Here is a 17,058-nt window from a genome sequence, read left to right on the forward strand (position 1 = left end):
CTTTGGAGCCCATTGATGATTATAAGGGCTTTCTACCCCTTCTTGGTGTCTCTGTTGCCTGTGGAACATGGTTGTTCTCTGGCTGCTTTTAAGCTGCTGGATGAAACTGGGTAGAGTTGAAGAAGAGTGCCTTATCTGACAGTTTTCAAGGGAATTTGTCTACTTGGGCTTTGATGGATGGAGTCATCTAAAGGCTTGGTTTTAAATGCAAAATCAAACTTGAGACCAACCTTGATCTTGGGTTGGTAAGCCCCTTGCATCATCTGATTGAACTTTTAAGCTGAAAACTAAATCCATCATTTAATGAGAAATAATTGTAGTGCCATTCAGTGAGGCCCAGCAATACCATTGTGATATTTATCTCAGATGCTCGCCTTGAGGTGCAGGCATTGGTTGAGGGAAAAGAGGGAGGAGCCTAAGGAAGGTGGCTGCTGCTTGCAAAGGGAAGATCCTCAGCTCTGGTGCTTTGAACACCAGAATGCTGTTAATGGGGTGGGGGGGCGGCGACGGGGTGGGGTGGAGGGGTGGGTTTGTATCAGCATTGTCAACATTTACATTCATTTTACACATTGGATTTGCATCTGAAAAGACCAACTAAAATCAACATTTAAGAGATAACACTCATATTTGCATATGATTGAGCAGACATGTTAAGTAATTTTAGCCTGGCTGTTGCTAGGAAACCAATTAATAATGCTCTACATTTCATTAAAAAACTGGGTTCTCTCTTTGCTTTCATTTAACTTCACAATTCAGCTGCTTGTACCGCACTTTTTCCCCTTGGTAAATTGTGACAGATAAATTATCGTTTTACTAAATTTATTTCTGTGATTACAGTTGTTAGTCATATCTGTCAATACAACTGCAAAGCTTTTTTTTTTTTTCCCCAATGCTTCGGTGAAGGGGGGGCGCAAATTTTAACTGTTAATCATTTTTTTCTACTCTATAGTTTAAGGGGACTTAAATCATATTTTTACAAAGGCCTCACAAATTGTGGGTTAACAACAACAACAAAAAAGCCATCGTCCCTGTTCTATAATTGCACCTTCTCAGTGTGGTGACTAATAATTAGAATATTAGTCACTATTCAGAAAGTGACAGACAGCTGATTAAGCATTCAACTGCGTTTTGTTTCTCATGTTTGCCATGGTTTGTGGGCTAGGCCAGGTTCTGTCCTTTAGCGGTGCAATTAAAATTTTCATGACTTTATTTTACATAATAGACTCCTGTTCTTATGAAGAGAAAATACCGTCTTAGCTACCGTAAGTGCCTCTTTGAACCAATCACCTGGACAGTTGCATTGAAATTGTAATGACATTTTGCAGTTTAGCATTTTGTAGTATTGATCTGGTCAGAATGCTCATTAAAAAGCAAAATTAACTCCTATTCACATCTGTTTCACAGGATTTCAGTCACTTTATTTGGGTGATGCATATAAATGCACTTGGTTCTTCAACTAAAATGGTGATCTTGCCCATTTTCTAAGGACAAAATAAAGCACATTAGAATCTGCTTTCACATTTTCTACTTGATTTGGGTCTGTAGGATCTGAAGGTCTAGTGCAAAAGAGGTCATGGAATTTGGAAGCAGCCTTGGAGTGCGATTCTGGCTCAGCCCCTTTTGTGGCTCTGTGTCTCAGAGTTCTCATTTGTCAATAAAGAAGGGAGGACAGCCCTGGGGAAAGATGACACCCAGGACTGTAGAGAGCAGGGCAGGCAGGGGGTACTTGGCAGATATCCCTTTCCTTTTCCGCAAGAGCTGCTTGGGCACTGCATTAGTTTGCTAGGGCTGCCATCACAAAGCACCCCAGACCCAGAGGCTTAAACAACAGACACTTATTTTCCCACGGCTCCAGAGGCCAGAAGTCCCAGCTCAAGGTGCCAGCAGGGCTGGCTTCCTCTGAGGTCTCTCTCCTGGGCTCCAGGTGGCCATCTTCTCCCAGGATCTTCACGTGCTCTTCCCTCCATGTGTCTGCATCCTCATACCCTATGAGATGAGGACACTGGTCACTCTGGCTTACAGCTCATCTGGAGACCCCATTTTCATTGAATCACATCTTAAAGGCCCAGCTCCAAACACAGTCAAGTTCTGAGGTCTTGGGAGTCAGGGCTTCAACATACGGATTTCAGGGGGGACACAGTTAAGCCACTAAAGGACAGACACTCACTGAGAAACTACACTTGGCACATGGCTGTATTCACTTGACTTGGGTCCTCAGTGGTCAGAATAACAGAAAGGGAACTGAAGAGGAGGCAGGAAGTGGGCTTCTTTGGTTATGACTTTTCTGTTCAGGTCAGGGTTGATCAGAAACACTGAGTGATATTAACTGCCCCTTTATTTTTAGTTCTTATTTCACCCTTTTGGGATATATTCTAAGGCTACTTCTGCCTGACCTTAGTAATACGTGAGGATCATCAGCCCTAGGCGCATAAGATCCTTATATTGATCCATCCTTGTTACTATATCTGGATATACGAGGCAGTAGGGATAAATGTCCATTTCCTTTTTCAATGAATTGTAGAAAAGTGTTTGGGTTTGGAGAGGTGGGCAGAAGCCAGGCTTTGGGGCCAGTACACTATTGGGCAATTGGAATTTAGTGACACAGATACTAGAGAAAGTCATTCATTCGTTCAGCTACTGAGTGCCTACTGTATAACACTGTGCTAATCCCTGTGGTTACAATGATAAATAAAAATAGTCGCGGTCCCTGCTCTTAAAGAGCTGACAGTCCAGTGGGGGAATGGACTTTAATCAAATAGCATGACAATCTTAAGAGAGTACCTCTGATAAGCACAGGGGAGGGAAGACAGGTGATGCTAAGAGGGTGAAAACTGGTGAGGATCAGGGATGGCCTTTTGGTTCAGCTAAGATCTGACAGATGGTGAGGCTTCTCGATGAAGGGGTGCGCAGTAGGGACTGTGGTGCTGGGGGTGGTCATAGTTAGGATGTGAGCAGGAACACTTGAGGAGCACAGACTGTGTACAAAGGGCCCGAGGCAGAAAGCAGCTTAACCGGAAAGGCAGGGGCTGAGTAAAGGCCAGTGTGACTAAAGGAGGGTGGAGTGGGAGATACAGCTAGAAAGCCTTCTAGGAAAACTGGGGAAGTTGGAAAAGACTTCCTAGAGAAGTGACATCTGGATTTTTCAGTTCAGTCGCTCAGTCATGTCTGACTCTTTGCAACCCTATGGACTGCAGCACTCCAGGCCTCCCTGTCCATCACCAACTCCCAGAGTTTACTCAAACTCATGTCTATTGATTCGGTGATGCCATCCAACCATCTCATCCTCTGTTGTCCCCTTCTCCTCCCACCTTCAATCTTTCCCAGCATGAGGGTCTTTTCAAATGAGTCAACTCTTCGCATCAGGTTGTCAAAGTATTGGAGTTTCAGCTTCAGCATCAGTCCTTCCAATGAATATTCAGGACTGATTTCCTTTAGGAGGGACTGGTTGGATCTCCTTGCAGTCCAAGGGGCTCTCAAGAGTCTTCTCCGGCACCGTAGTTCAAAAGCATTAATTCTTCGGCACTCAGCTTTCTTTATAGTCCAACTCTCACATCCATACATGACTACTGGAAAAACCGTAGCCTTGACTGGACATTTTTAAGTATAAATATAACTGATTTCTTCTAATAGAGAAAGGGGAGAAGCAATTTTAGATAGAATGTCATAACTTGGTGTTTTTGTTATGGCTGAAGTATCCTTTTATGAAAGAATCCTGTTGTTCCAGTTAGTGGAAGTTCATACGTGAGTGTGTTCAAGCTAACTGGGAGTGTAGTAGATTTGCCATATTGACATGTGTCTGCCTAACCGTACTATGCCGAGGCTCATTTAAATAGAGAATGAATGAATGAACAAATGAACAAACTAATGAACAAATGTGTGCAGTTACTGAATGGGTGGCATTAGTGGGTGGTGCTCCAGCGTAGACCTGACCTTAGAAGTAATAATAGTTTACTGATCCATCTGTTCAGGTCCAGTGGGCTAATGGAAGGCAGGCTGCATTGACATCTCAGGCCAGCTGTCCCCCACCTATTTCCTCCTCCTCTGCAGTTCTGGAATGGCCCCTTAAATTCTGCTTGCTGGCCCAGTCTCACCCTAGTTGCCTGAACCAATCCCAGCTCCAGGAAGGAGAGACTAGACAGAACTGGAGCCCATGGTCTGGGTCAGCAGTTAACTGTTAGGCTGACCTAGGTCACAGTGGCCCAGTTCTTGGGAGTAAGGTTCAGATAGTCACAGAAGCTGAGCTGCAGAGCATGTTCCAGACATAGTTAGAGTCCAGACCGGGTGGAAGAGGTCCTGCCTGCAGGGAGGGATGGGAGAGAAACTGGAGCAGAATGTTGGGAGCACATCAGAGGAGACTGGCACCTGTACCGCTGACAGAAGAACTCATACGTCGTTTGGTTTTGGCTCAGGCATGAATCTTTTGTTTCTTTCCCCAAAGAAACTAAAATCAGGTAAAAGAAGATTTAAAATTGGAGCTTAGAATGTTTTTTTTCCTGCTTTTAATAATTCATTTACTTAAATAGACATAAACAAGGCCACTTGCTAGCTGCTGTTAGGTAGGAAATCTGTTTCAAAGGTTTTCATAAATGTAAGGAGTATTCTTTGATTTTGAAAACCAGGATTTTTTTTCCCATGTGATTATTGCCACTTCACAGTCCTCAGAAGTGGCCTGAGAACTATTGATGGCTTCCAAGATAATGGGATTCAGTTATACCAAAAGACCACGACGTCGAAGGATTGTTATAAATTGAGGGCACAGATTTACTTGTGAATAATGGACCAGCTGTCTAAAATAACATCTGAAGGGCAATTACCTCCAGTCTAATTTGATGAACATGTGCTTTATAATCTGTGGCCAGTTAAGACTATCAGTTCTTCAGGGCACCACAGAGAAATGTACAAACAGGAGATGCTCTTATCTACACTAGCCACATGTGTGTGACTGTGCTTCTGTTAAATTTGACTTTTTTCAGCTCAAGCGATGAATTAACTGGTGTTTTACTTTGAGGAGATTCAGGAGATATTACTGAGAACCCATTGCCATTTCAGTAGGCACAAGGAGTAGGATGAAAACATCATGTGTTCCGCCCCCTACCTTGAGTTTCCTTATGAATAATGAGGAAGCAGACATAGAACTTATGACAAAGATCCTGGCATTTGTAAATCATGTTACATCTCATGGGTTTGTAGATGACAAACCCATGAGACTGGGTTTGTCTGGACTCTACCAGTGTGTTCCAAATAATACTTATTCCAGGGTTCTTATTTTGAACTTGTAGATGTTTTAAACTGTTTCCATTTTACCTGTGCCTGGGTATTCCTGCTAGTAACCAGCCACCTCCTTCAGACCACAGTTGGGCTTCCTGCAGGGGCAGCTCCCTGGCAGAGCAGAGAGTGTAGCCTTGACACGGCAAGATAGGGAAGCCCTGGATTTCATTGGTGCGGGGGCACAGTGAGGGGTGAGCAGTCTGGCATCTGGAAAATCTATGCCTTAGAGTTTAGTTGTTTAGCGTCATTGAGGTCTCCAGCAGTCCTCAGGCAGTAAGGAATTGGAAAGAGGGCAACAGTGCAGAATGGGGCAAATCCATCAGTTGGGGTAGCTTTTCTGGGTTAGCAGTGGCTCTCAGCAAATTGTCAGACATCTTGGAAACAGATGCCTGGATTCCAGGGGGAAAGAACTGCTTGCAGCTATCAGTTCAGACATCATCTTCTCCCTGTGGAACAAAGGGCAGGATGCCTGCCAGTCTGCCATTCATATTTATTCATTTTTTTATAGCACTTGATACTGTGACTTAACCTCTCTGCCTCAGGTTCCTCAAGCAGCAAGATGGGTTGGTGAACTGGAAGTCAGAGTGTTCCCTTCGTTGTCATGTTGTATGATTGCAGAATTCTGCTAGGAAAGGTGCATGTGGTCCTCAGAGACCTCTGCCCCATTTGGGAGTTTCATTAAACTCAGAAAAGCAAAACAAAACAGCATAAAAAATCATAAGTACTTTCACACTTATGGTCAATGATGTTGCAAGACAGAAAGGAGCTGATGGCCCCTGCCACCAGCTGGGGTGCTCAGGGGAGTCTTTATGGAGTTTGAAGGTACAGAGTGTGTTTTTCAGGATGGGTAGGGTTTAGAGGGCGAGGAAAGGAGAAGGCCTTTGGAGTAGGAAGGTCAGGGAAGGCCAGAGAGGGACACATGGAAAATCATCTGTCTTGTTCACTCCTGATCTCAGACTTAACTTGTTAGATTTCATTGAATATATATCAGCATATAACTTGTATAAATATTTATAGGTAATGTTTACAGCTGTCCTGGGGACAAGTACAGTAAAGGGCAGGGAGAAAACAGGCTAGGACAAAATTGAGCAGGGATATTTTTTTAATCTTGTTTATTGCTGTGTCCCAAATTCCTAGAATAGTGCCTGGCACCCTGTGGGTACTCAGCAAATATTAAGTAAATGAATGAAATAATCAGTGACATGATTTCAGACTGTTGAGAAATGGAGTATTTCCTGCTATAGCAGTAAACAAGGATATCACAGTCATCTGTGGTCGCAGCCCTCTAATATGAGTTCCTGAGTCCTAAGGCACTCAGGAAGAAGGCTACCTATGATCTAACAGCTCCCAACACTGCAGCCACTCCCTGTGGTGAGCTCCATGGGAGCTCAGGATGTGAAAAAATACAGGATGTTGGACCAGGATAGGTGAGATGCATATGAGAGGAGTGATTTCAGTGAGCCCAGACTCTTACATCTTCCCATACATTGAAAACTGCTAAATTCCTTAACTTGGGATATCTGGTCTTTCTTTTTTTTTTTAATTTTTTTTTGGTCTTTCTTAATTAACAATAATCTTTTGATGTTCAGACTACCTGCTCTTTGTTGCAAAACTTCTATATAACCTGGCTCCTCCTCTCACCTCCTCAGAACAGTTCTCTTGGGGTTACTTGAGATACTGGTCTCCTGGGCTTGAAGTCTGAAAAATTATCTCTTCAAGTCAAGAATCCACTGAAAAGGTATTGATGATGTGGGAGAAAAGATCCTGCTGTATGAATGCAGTTTAACAAAATTTGGCGGTTCCCATAAATAATTGAGGAGCATAACTTGTATTTACCTCTGTAATGTCTAGAAAATAAGAAACATGAGTTTATAAAAAATCCAGACTGCTACCTATACAAATACAAAAGTATTTTAAAATTACATTGCCAATGGGGGTAACGATGACATTTTTAGTATATGGTCTTGGACCAAGTAGGTAGTGTTAACTTGAAAAATATTCACAACCTAAAAGTTGAGTCAAGTATTATCCAACTCTTTGTGACCCCATAGACTGTAGCCTGCCAGGCTCCTTTGTCCATGGGATTCTTTAGGCAAGAATACTGGAGTGAGTTGCCATGCCTTTCTCCAGGGGATCTTCCCAACCCAGGGATCGAACCCGGGTCTCCTGCATGCAGGCAGATTCTTGAGAGTTACGTTTTATTCAGTGGGAATTTTTAGGACTTCAAACCTGGCAGACAGCAGGTCAAGTAACCTTGTGAAAACTGCTCCAAGGAGGTGAGGAGAGGAGCCAGGTTATATAGAAGTTCTGCAACAAAGGGTAGGTTAGGCTGAAAGCCAAAAGATTGTTGTTAATTAAGGAAAACCAGATATCCCAAGTTAAGGAATTCAGCACTTTTCTATGTATGGGAAGATGCAAGCGTCTGGGCTCACTGAAATCATCCCTTTCATAGGCATCTCAGCTATCCTGGGCTATCCTCAGCTATCCTGTGTTTTTCCAATCCTGAACTTCCTTGAGGCTCACCACAGGGGATGGCTGCGGTCTGATGACCGGTATTCTTCTCCTTCCCAAGTGCCCTTAGGGCTCACCAGCCCACATTGGAAGGCTGCAATCGCCGATGACTGTGACATCCTTGTTTGTTGATACGGCAGGAAATATTTCATTTCTCAGTAGCTATCCAAAGAAAGATGAACTTGGTTCTATGTCTCATACCATTCAAATAAATTCCATCTTAACAGTTCAGTTTATATGATGATCAGTGTGATAGGCAAAAGAATTATGAAAAGAAAGAAGGGAGAAATCAGGAAGTCATTCTTAAAATGGTCTACTTCATTTGGAAAAAGTGGAGAAATGATATTTTTAACTAGGATTTCAAAAAAATGAATATACATATCTGCTTAAAGTAAAAGGACTGGAAGAAATATGTGTAAATTCCTTTTAACTTGGAAGTAAATAGTTAAACCTCTTAAATAAACTATGACTCAAAATTCAGAAACCATAAACGAAAAAGATTGATAAATTTGACTAAATTCAGATTTAAAAATTTTACCTGGTTAAAAAAAAAACAATAATCAAATTCAAAAGATAAGTAACAGTTGAGGGAAGAAGTTTACAGTGGTCAAGGGCTAATCTCTATCTAGAGAACTTCTATAAATGAATAAGAAAATGACTGGCAAACCAATAGAAAAATATGCAAAGAACACAGATTATTCACAGAACAAGAAATTGTCTTTAAACCGAATAAAAGATCTTCAGACTCAGACATAGTAAGAGAAATGCAAATTTAAATTACGTAGCACTTTTTACTTAATAGGATTGGCGAAAATTCTGAAGTGTGATAATCATACATACATTGTTGATCAGATATGGAAAAAATGTCACTGTGCTTCTCATGAGTACAAAAGAGTACAGCAATTGCACAACCCTTATGAAGGCCAATTTGGCTGTATCTAGATTAAAAATGCAGTTACCCTTTGACCCAGTGATCTGGCTCTGGTACTTTTTCCCTGCAGGTACCTCTGAATGCCTATAAAGGCAGGTTTTTCATTAGATCATTGTTTGTAATAGAAAAGATTGGAAACAATTCAAATATCCATTAGTAGGAGACTGGTGAAATAAACTGAATCATCCATACAATTGAATATTGTATAGCATTTAAAGAGAACATGGAAACTTTTTAGGCAGTGATGTGGAAAGCTCTTCAAGATATTGTTATTAAATTGACCTGCACCCCACTCCATTAATATTGCCTGGAAAATCCCATGGACGGAGGAGCCTGCAGTCCATGGGGTCCCTAAGAATCAGACACGACTGAGAGACTTCACTTTGACTTTTCACTTTCATGTATTGGAGAAGGAAATGGCAACCCACTCCAGTATTCTTGCCTAGAGAATCCCAGGGACGGGGGAGCCTGGCGGGCTGCCGTCTATGGGGTCGCACAGAGTCGGACACGACTGAAGCGACTTAGCAGCAGCAGCCAATGTAGGGGCCGCAGGAGAGATGTGGGTTCAGTCCCTGGGTCTGGAAGATCCCCTGCAGTAGGAAAAGGCAACCCACTCCTGTATTCTTGCCTGGAGAATCCCATGGACAGAGGAGCCTGGCAGGCTACAATCCATGGGGTTGTAAAAAGCTGGACATGACGGAGTACTCACTCACTCATCTTAGAAACCCAATTCATGTGGCCTCATTTTGATGATGCTTCCCTGGTTCTTCTGTTGTATTTCCTTACAGTGTTTGGCATACCTTTCTGTTCTCACGCTCATCATCTGATTTCACTATTCATCCTTTCAAAGCTATTGTTAGCCTCACCACACTATTAGCTCCTGGAAGGCAGAACCCATCCTTTTTGTATTTCCAGAACCTGAAACTGCCAGTAAATAAACTCCAAAAAGTCACTAGGACAATGAATTTGGTTATGTTTTGTTGAGAGCACACCATGCCCACTTACCTGGCTGACACTCCTATTTGTCTGGTCTGTGTATTGAGGAAATCAGATTTAAACCTAGCAGGTCTTCCCTTGCTTGAAAATAGACCTTTTTGGCATAGAAAACAGTCTTATAGTTATCAAAGGGGAAAGAGGGATTATTCAGTTACACATAGGTATAACTGAATCACTTTGCTGTATACCTGAAACTAACACAACTTTGTAAGTCAACTATACTCCAATTAAAAAAAAAAAAAATAGCCCTCTTTGGAATGTTCTTGCTTTAAACAGGCCAGCCTCCCTACAGGCAGAAGACTGTAAACTACCGTAGCACCACACCTACCATGAGTCCTTGTTTCAGGGTTGTGTTCAGACTGGAAGATAGGAGATGTTTGTTCAGTCAGAGAGCAGAAATCTCCTGGCTGGCCAAGTGCCCATGCTTGCAGAAGGTGAAGGTGGCAGGTGGTTGCCGGAAGGTGGAAGCGTGGGTGGAGGCTGGCTGGCCACAGGAAGGTGGGAACTGAAATAATAACGAAGTTCTCTTATCCTGTGGTCTTGTCAATTGGCTCTTTGGTGACTGTCTTTGCTACTTTTTAAGATTCCTATTGTCCCTTCTCTTCTGCTGTGGGATCTTAAGCTTCTGCTTGAAAGAGAAAATAAGAAGAATAAACAGAATATCTAGGATCTGTGCAATGAAGATTTTAGGATGAAAACAAATTGGAATTTTGCAGGAAACTTCTCTCTTTAGCTAAGTAACCAAAAGGCTCATGTTTACACCCAGATTTTAGAAGTTTTCCTACCTTTGTTCAGGACCCATTTGTTTCTTGTATAAAAAAATTCAGACATTTTCACTAGGCTGAGCTGCTTGTGTCGCCGTCATGATCAGTTGAATGGGACTACTTCCTTTTGCAAAACTTGGGTGACTGGTGGTGTTGTAGGAAGTACAGTGTTTTTAAGGGGCTAGAGAAACTGGTCTGAAGCCAGGATTGCCGCTTACCTAGCGCTGTGAGCATAAGCAAGTTACATCACCTCTCTAAGCCTCATTTTTCAGTAAAATGAGGTTATAAACACCTCCTGGATTGTGAGTATTGTAAAGAGAGTGAACCCTGGTCCTAATATGGCACCTGGCCCATGGTAGGCTTTGGTAAATTGGATTTCTGGCTCCAGTGGGGATGTAGATTTTCCATTGCAGCTGTCTGGTGTTGAATCACCAAATGAGCACACCCAGGGTAGAAGAGGAGTGTGTCCTATCCTAGTTGTGATGGACCACAGTGATTGCTGGACAATAGCAGTCCTTAGAAACTGCTCCTCAGAGCCTCCCCATCATCAGAAGGCAGAACAGGGGGCTAAGGGTCACGACATGCGGTTGGAGAACTGGCTTTACCATTAGTCAGTCTCATGAGAATTCATTCTACCTCCTCGGTCCTGAGTCTCCTCATTTGTGAAATGAACGTGTTGATCTTTTCCATCTCTAAAATGCTCTAGCTATATCTCCAGAAAGCAGTGGAAGTGGCCCCTGGTGGTTAGACTGCATCGTTTGCAGGGTAGCAGCAGTTCACTGAGCCTGACTGTGAGAACCTGGAAACTGCACAGCTGTGGTCTGTCGACTCTGAGTAGCCCTGACTCTGAGTATTGTCCTCCTTTCCCCCTGGGGTCGCATCCCGAGGCCAAAGCCTCCTTTCTGGGCTCCGCACGGTCTGCTCCCACATTCTCCTAGGACCCACTCAGCTGCATCTCTCGCCAGAGTTGCTCCCTGTTTTTTTGGAGTTGAAATCTGTTTTCCTTTTCATTCTTCAGACAAGAGACAGAGATCATCCTTTTTAAGAGGCACATCATCAGACCTTTTTTAAAAGTAACTGTTGTGCTTAGTAAACATTGTGTGAACACTTTGCTTTCTCTTAGACACTTGGGGTCTGTGTGGTCGGCCTCCTCTGCCTTCTTGTCTTATGTGACTCTTCAGCTTGAGGGCCCATTCTTCATTGTTGTTTGAGATGGAGGAACACAGTGCTTTGTGTGCCTCGTGACCAAAGAATTTGAACTGGCAGCAATCAAGATTTGGGGCTAATCATCATTAAAGGATAATTTCATTGCTGCCCATAATTGATCTTCTCTTAGACCCATTATTGCAGTTCTTTTGTCACATGACTAAAAAAGAAAATGCTCTTGGCAATGAACTTTTGAAAGCAGGTTTCCTACATTCAGTTCTTTTTCAACTGACTTTATAAATTTCCAGTGTGCCTTTATTAGTGTAGTGATTTGCCTGCTTTATATTACATATTTGAAATAAAAGAAAATTGAAACAGTTCATCATTGAAGTGAATGTTACAAAATCAGCATCTGGTTTGAATAATGAGTTTTTTGGTCCACATTTTGCTTCATTGAATGAGGCTAATAAAACTGCCTTTGGTTGTTATGTGACTTCTCCTTCACTTCGGGCTCCTTTCAGTTCCCAGATTGGAGGCCACTAGGGCCTTCCAACTTTCAGAAAGTTCTTTCCTTGTTTTAAGGGACTCTCAGCTACTTTTTGGTCACCAGGAAGGTAGAGTTGATGATATACCCCCGCCCTGATCCCAAAATCATGGGGTTGGGGATATTTCAGTTATCTTTACTATTGAAGCTCTTGGAGCAAGGGCAAAGTGAAAAAAGAGACCTAGAGTTGGAATGATAGAAAATTAGATGTTGGCATGGCAGCAACATACTATCCATACTATTTGGGATCAGGTGTCTAGGCACCTGTCCCCAGATTTTGTTTCTACCTGGAACTTGGATGCTTGCAGAGAGGGAATTGTACCTGGGTAATGGTGATACTCCTTGGAGGACACAAAGCCATTCCTGCCACAGCTGCTGATAACACACATGTACATTCACACAACATGCTCCTGGGAAGTTTCCTAAAGGTAAATACACTTATTTTCTTCTTTTTAATTTATTTTGTTTATCGAAGGATAATTGCTTTACAGCATTTTGTTGTTTTCTGTCACACCTCAGCATGCATCAGCCATAGGTATACATTTCTGATCCACACTGTAACACTTACAACGCACTTTCAGGTTCATCATTTGTTCTGGCTTTTGGAAAACCACTTAACCATTATCCCTCATTTACTAATGAGGAACCTCTTCCAAGAAGTACTGTGACTCAAAGATGTATAGTTGTTACCTGTTAGGAAGCAATGATGTTTTCTAAAGGCTTAGTTTGATGTTGTATCACAAAACCTATACTGCATGTAAGATAATCCTGTGTGGCACATTCTACTTCAGTGAAAAGCTTAATGAATGAATAAACAGACAAATGAAGAAACAAACAAGTAAAATTCTGACACAGTGAAACCTTAAAGAGAAATAGCTCCAGTAGTCAGGTAGTAAAAACAATTTTTTATCTAAATAGAAAAATAGCATAATATCCCTTTGCCTATTAATACTTTGATATAGATTGTTATCTAACAGAAACTAGGCTGGGGTTGACCATCAGTTCCCTACTTTTTAATCAGATGTAGTTGTCCACTGCAGGGAGGGCAGGGTAGGGTGGAGAGGGTCTTTCAGGAAGCTATAGACAAGAGAATCAGAGCATTGGTCCATCTTGTCAAGTAGATCATAAGCAAATTTCCCACACTATTCTTTAAAAATTTTTTTCTACGGATTGTGTTTTCTCCTGTTCTCCTAACAAGGAGAAACCTTTTGGGTGGAATGGAAAGATCCTGCCAGGTGAGGCTCGTGGGTGAGAGGGTGAGTCCAGATAACTGAGAGTTTGGACACCTGTGTGGTTGGCATGTGGGCACGTCACCATATCTTAATCTTTTGGGACATTGGGCAGAAGACAAGTCCCTTTCTCATCTTGTTGACAAAAGCTCACTTTCTTTGTCTGAGAATCCTGGAATCCTTGCTCTCTTTTTTTTTTAACTTGATAATCTTTGTAGTCAATTTTTCCCCTTCTTGATCATGCTGCTTTTAAGATTCTAACTTTTCAAAAACCAGATGGATGTTTCCCCTTTAACTGATGAACATATGAGGTATGCAGGTGTTCCTCGCATACTCTGTCATTGAAACTTTGCAGCTTCGTGTGTTCCAGGCTCTTTCCTGACAACTGCTTACTAGATCCTACTCTTAAATTCACTTAGGCCTTTAAGATTCCAGGCCTCAGATGCCTATCTCTTGGGTCTTGACTGCTTCTTTCTTCAGTATTTGGTTTCCTTATGTGTAAAAGGAGTTAAGTACTATTTCGCAGTGTTGGCGAGGCTTGATTGAGATGGTGTAATTGCAGGTGTTTTACAAAGTGGTCAGTGCTATCACTGTGGACACTTTTTCATGCGGAGGTGATCGCTACACATAGAGAAGGTGCTTAGATCATTTTCACATGAATTCTGTAGGAAAGGTAGGAGTTGCCTGAATAAGGGAAGGGATGAGCTCCTGTAGATCAAGGCACCTCATCATGGGATGATTAGATTGATGAGATACTGAGTAAGTGAATGTTTGGGGAAAGGATAGAACTGGCAGGGAAGAGGGAAGACAAAGAACAGGAACTGGTTAGAATTTCTAGAGAGAGAAGCTCGGAAACCAAGGGTGGGGGTCCTCTTGCCATCAAGGTGTAATTATAGGATCATCATGAAGAGGCTCCTCGTTTGAAACTAGGATGCTGGCGCCCTTGGGGACTGAATGAATTTAGCATCGCTGGTAAGGTAAACATGAGTGTAGAGTTTGGAAAGTTAATCCAATCAAGAAATTAATTGGACTTGGATACAGCTCTCTCTGCTAGGAAGAAGCAGGAGTAGGTGCTGGATGAATGTTTTTTGAATGGGTAAGTGGATGCAGTAGAGATGGTGTAAAGAACTAGTTCAAGTGAGCCATATCCTCAAATTAACTATCCCTCTGCCTTGAAAAAGCCTGTTCTCTGAAGAAGTCACTTCATCCCGCCCAAGTGAACCCCTATAGCCTGGGGGGAAGGGCTTGATTTAACCCCTCCCCCCAGAGAGCATGCCTTTGTCTAGTGAAGGAAAGTGAGATTAGCCTGGTGAGATGTCATGGAAAAAAGCCTTTAGTCTTATGTCTCCTGTGTTTTAATATGAAGATCACTGCTAGTTTAATAAATTACCCCTATGAAATCGTCTTAGTTCTATTTTAGGATCTGGAAAGAAGAGCTTTGTACGCCTTCTTTGACAGTAAACTAGTTACACGTGTGTGTCCAGTAGTGGGAATGGTGACCGTGCAGTCTTTGCTTTGAACCACTCTAGAAAGACATTTTGTTCTGATAATATTGTAACGTGTGGGGGTCACTATGTCCTTTATTCCTCCTTGGTTTAGACCTTGATGACCTTTTATCTTAATCTCGTATCTTTTCTCATCTCTGCTGGTCTGCTGTGGGTGGTGGTTGTTTCTGACTTTCATGGCTGCAGTGTAATTTTGGTTTAAGAGGACAGTTGGAACATTAGAGCCTGTATCCCTGACTGTTTCATCCTGCATGTCATGAAACACATCCCCAGCTGAGGTTTCATCACTGTGGTGTGCAGAGCACAGTGACCATAGGTATAAGAAGATTCTTTGCCCTCCAAAGCTCTTTTCTTTACTATAGGTCACCTAGCGTACAAGGATGAGCATGACTCCTGCTTCTGTTCTCTGCAGGCAACTTGGCTTAGTTGCTCTGTGACTTACCCTTTGCCTGATATGGGCTTGGTTTTTAAATATACAGAAGTGTTTTAAGAGACTGGCTGTAGAATTCTGCACAGGATGAGAAATGCCTCAAGATGCTTTACTCAGTAAGAACTGGAAACTTACTCTTGTGGGAGGTATGTGGGTTGGTTGATATTTTAGGGACAAATACAAAACACACCTGTAGTACTGGGAGATTTAGGTGACAGATTAATTTGATGTTTGTAGTTTGAGTCATTTGGAATTGCTTAAAGCTTAATTAAAATTTGTAGTCACCTCTGTTCCCTCTTTTCTGAGATAAAGCCACTGGGATATAATTTAAATAACTTTCTCAAACTGGAAACCCATCAGCAGCTGAGAAAGTTCTGTAAACCCTCAAATTTCTCCAGTCCCAGGCCTGTGCTAGCCCCAAAATCAAGGGGCCTGTGTGGAAGATGAACATGTGAGCCTGTGAACCTGTATTTCCTAAGTCAGTGGGATTTTGTCTCTGCTCATATGGAGTACAGTATTTCATAGTGGTACGTATGGAGTTCTGAGCTGAAAGGGATATTTATATGGAGCCAGTCGGAGGTATGCTTGGTATGAAAACCATAAGTGATTTGCCTCACTGCTTTGTATAAAATTCTCAGGCATCATGCTGAACTAACATAGCTTTAATTCGCTGAATCTTCTTTACAGTGGAGGGAAAATGACCCATGTGGTGAACGAAACAAATATACTGGACTTGCTCCTTGGAGCAAGAGAGACCTATAATATTTATGTTTAGAAGGTGATCCCTCTTTTCCTTCTGCTTGGCAGAAGGCCTGGATGTATAATGAGATATTCACATGTGTCAGAACTCTGTCTCCCAAGAATCCGGTGTTATCTTGGAACACTTGAGTTCTATTTATTGAAATGATGACATGCCATTATGGGGGCATTGATGCACACCAGGCCAGGTGCAAGGCTCTGTGAGGGGCTGATGGTAGGACTGTCTGTTGGAACATTAACTCCAGATTTTCTAACTTGTGTGTGCTGAAAATATCAGATCCAGTGTGGAGTTAAGAGCAAGTGAAAAAGAAAAAAGAGCACTTTAAAAGAAAAAAATGTCATGTCAGCAGTACTAGGGAATTTCTGTATTTGTAATCCTTGAGTATGGTTTCATTTATTTTTCTCTCATTTCTCTAGAATACATAAAGATGTCATGCACTGAAGTGAAGTGTAAGGTGTTAGACCCCATCCACAGGGAAGATTATTCTTGATACCTGCCGAAAACCTCCACGTGTGCTCGGTTTGGCAGAATGAATCATGAACGTGCTTGTGTGTCGTCCTTAAAACAGTTTCCCCTTGCATCTGATCCTTCTTGGGACTGTGTTGTTACTTCTGGAAGAGTCCAGATGCTAAATAATTGGGATTATTCTGTTGTTGTTTGTTTTATTTTTTTTTAATTTTATTTTATTTTTAGACTTTACATAACTGTATTAGTTTTGCCAAATAATGAAGGAACAAGAAGCCAAGTTTGACCAGGATGAATTGCAATACTCTCAAGGAGTGAGTCACTCAAATAATGTGAAAGCTTTTTCTCTGTAGCAACTCATGTAGTTCTTTCTGATTGATTCTCCTTCCTCCCACTTCTTGGGTAATGAAGCCTCAATGTCATGATGTGAAAGGAACAAGACAAGCTTGGTATGCCGCTGACAAGCAAAACCTCACAATTAAGCTGATTAAGTCTTAAGTTGGTCAGTT

The 17,058-nt window shown here is 42.1% G+C and overlaps 1 protein-coding gene across 3 annotated transcripts in view; it reads left to right on the top strand.

Annotated features, from left to right (window-relative positions):
- The window catches only part of JAZF1 (JAZF zinc finger 1), a 331,823-nt gene that overhangs the window by 58,544 nt on the left and 256,221 nt on the right, over positions 1–17,058 (top strand). Inside the window, exon 1 of one of the 3 annotated variants that reach the window (XM_044946710.2) lies at positions 3,583–4,451. The exons of 1 other annotated variant lie outside the window; for it this stretch is intronic. In XM_044946710.2, the coding sequence (XP_044802645.2) occupies positions 4,310–4,451 (142 nt within the window). In that variant the 5' untranslated portion in view covers positions 3,583–4,309. Of the gene's footprint in view, positions 1–3,582; positions 4,452–17,058 lie in introns of those variants that run through there. One more of the 3 variants, XM_044946709.2, reaches the window with a different exon arrangement.

The sequence above is a fragment of the Bubalus bubalis genome, chromosome 8 (genome assembly GCF_019923935.1).
Source record: "Bubalus bubalis isolate 160015118507 breed Murrah chromosome 8, NDDB_SH_1, whole genome shotgun sequence".
NCBI classification, from domain to species: domain Eukaryota; kingdom Metazoa; phylum Chordata; class Mammalia; order Artiodactyla; family Bovidae; genus Bubalus; species Bubalus bubalis.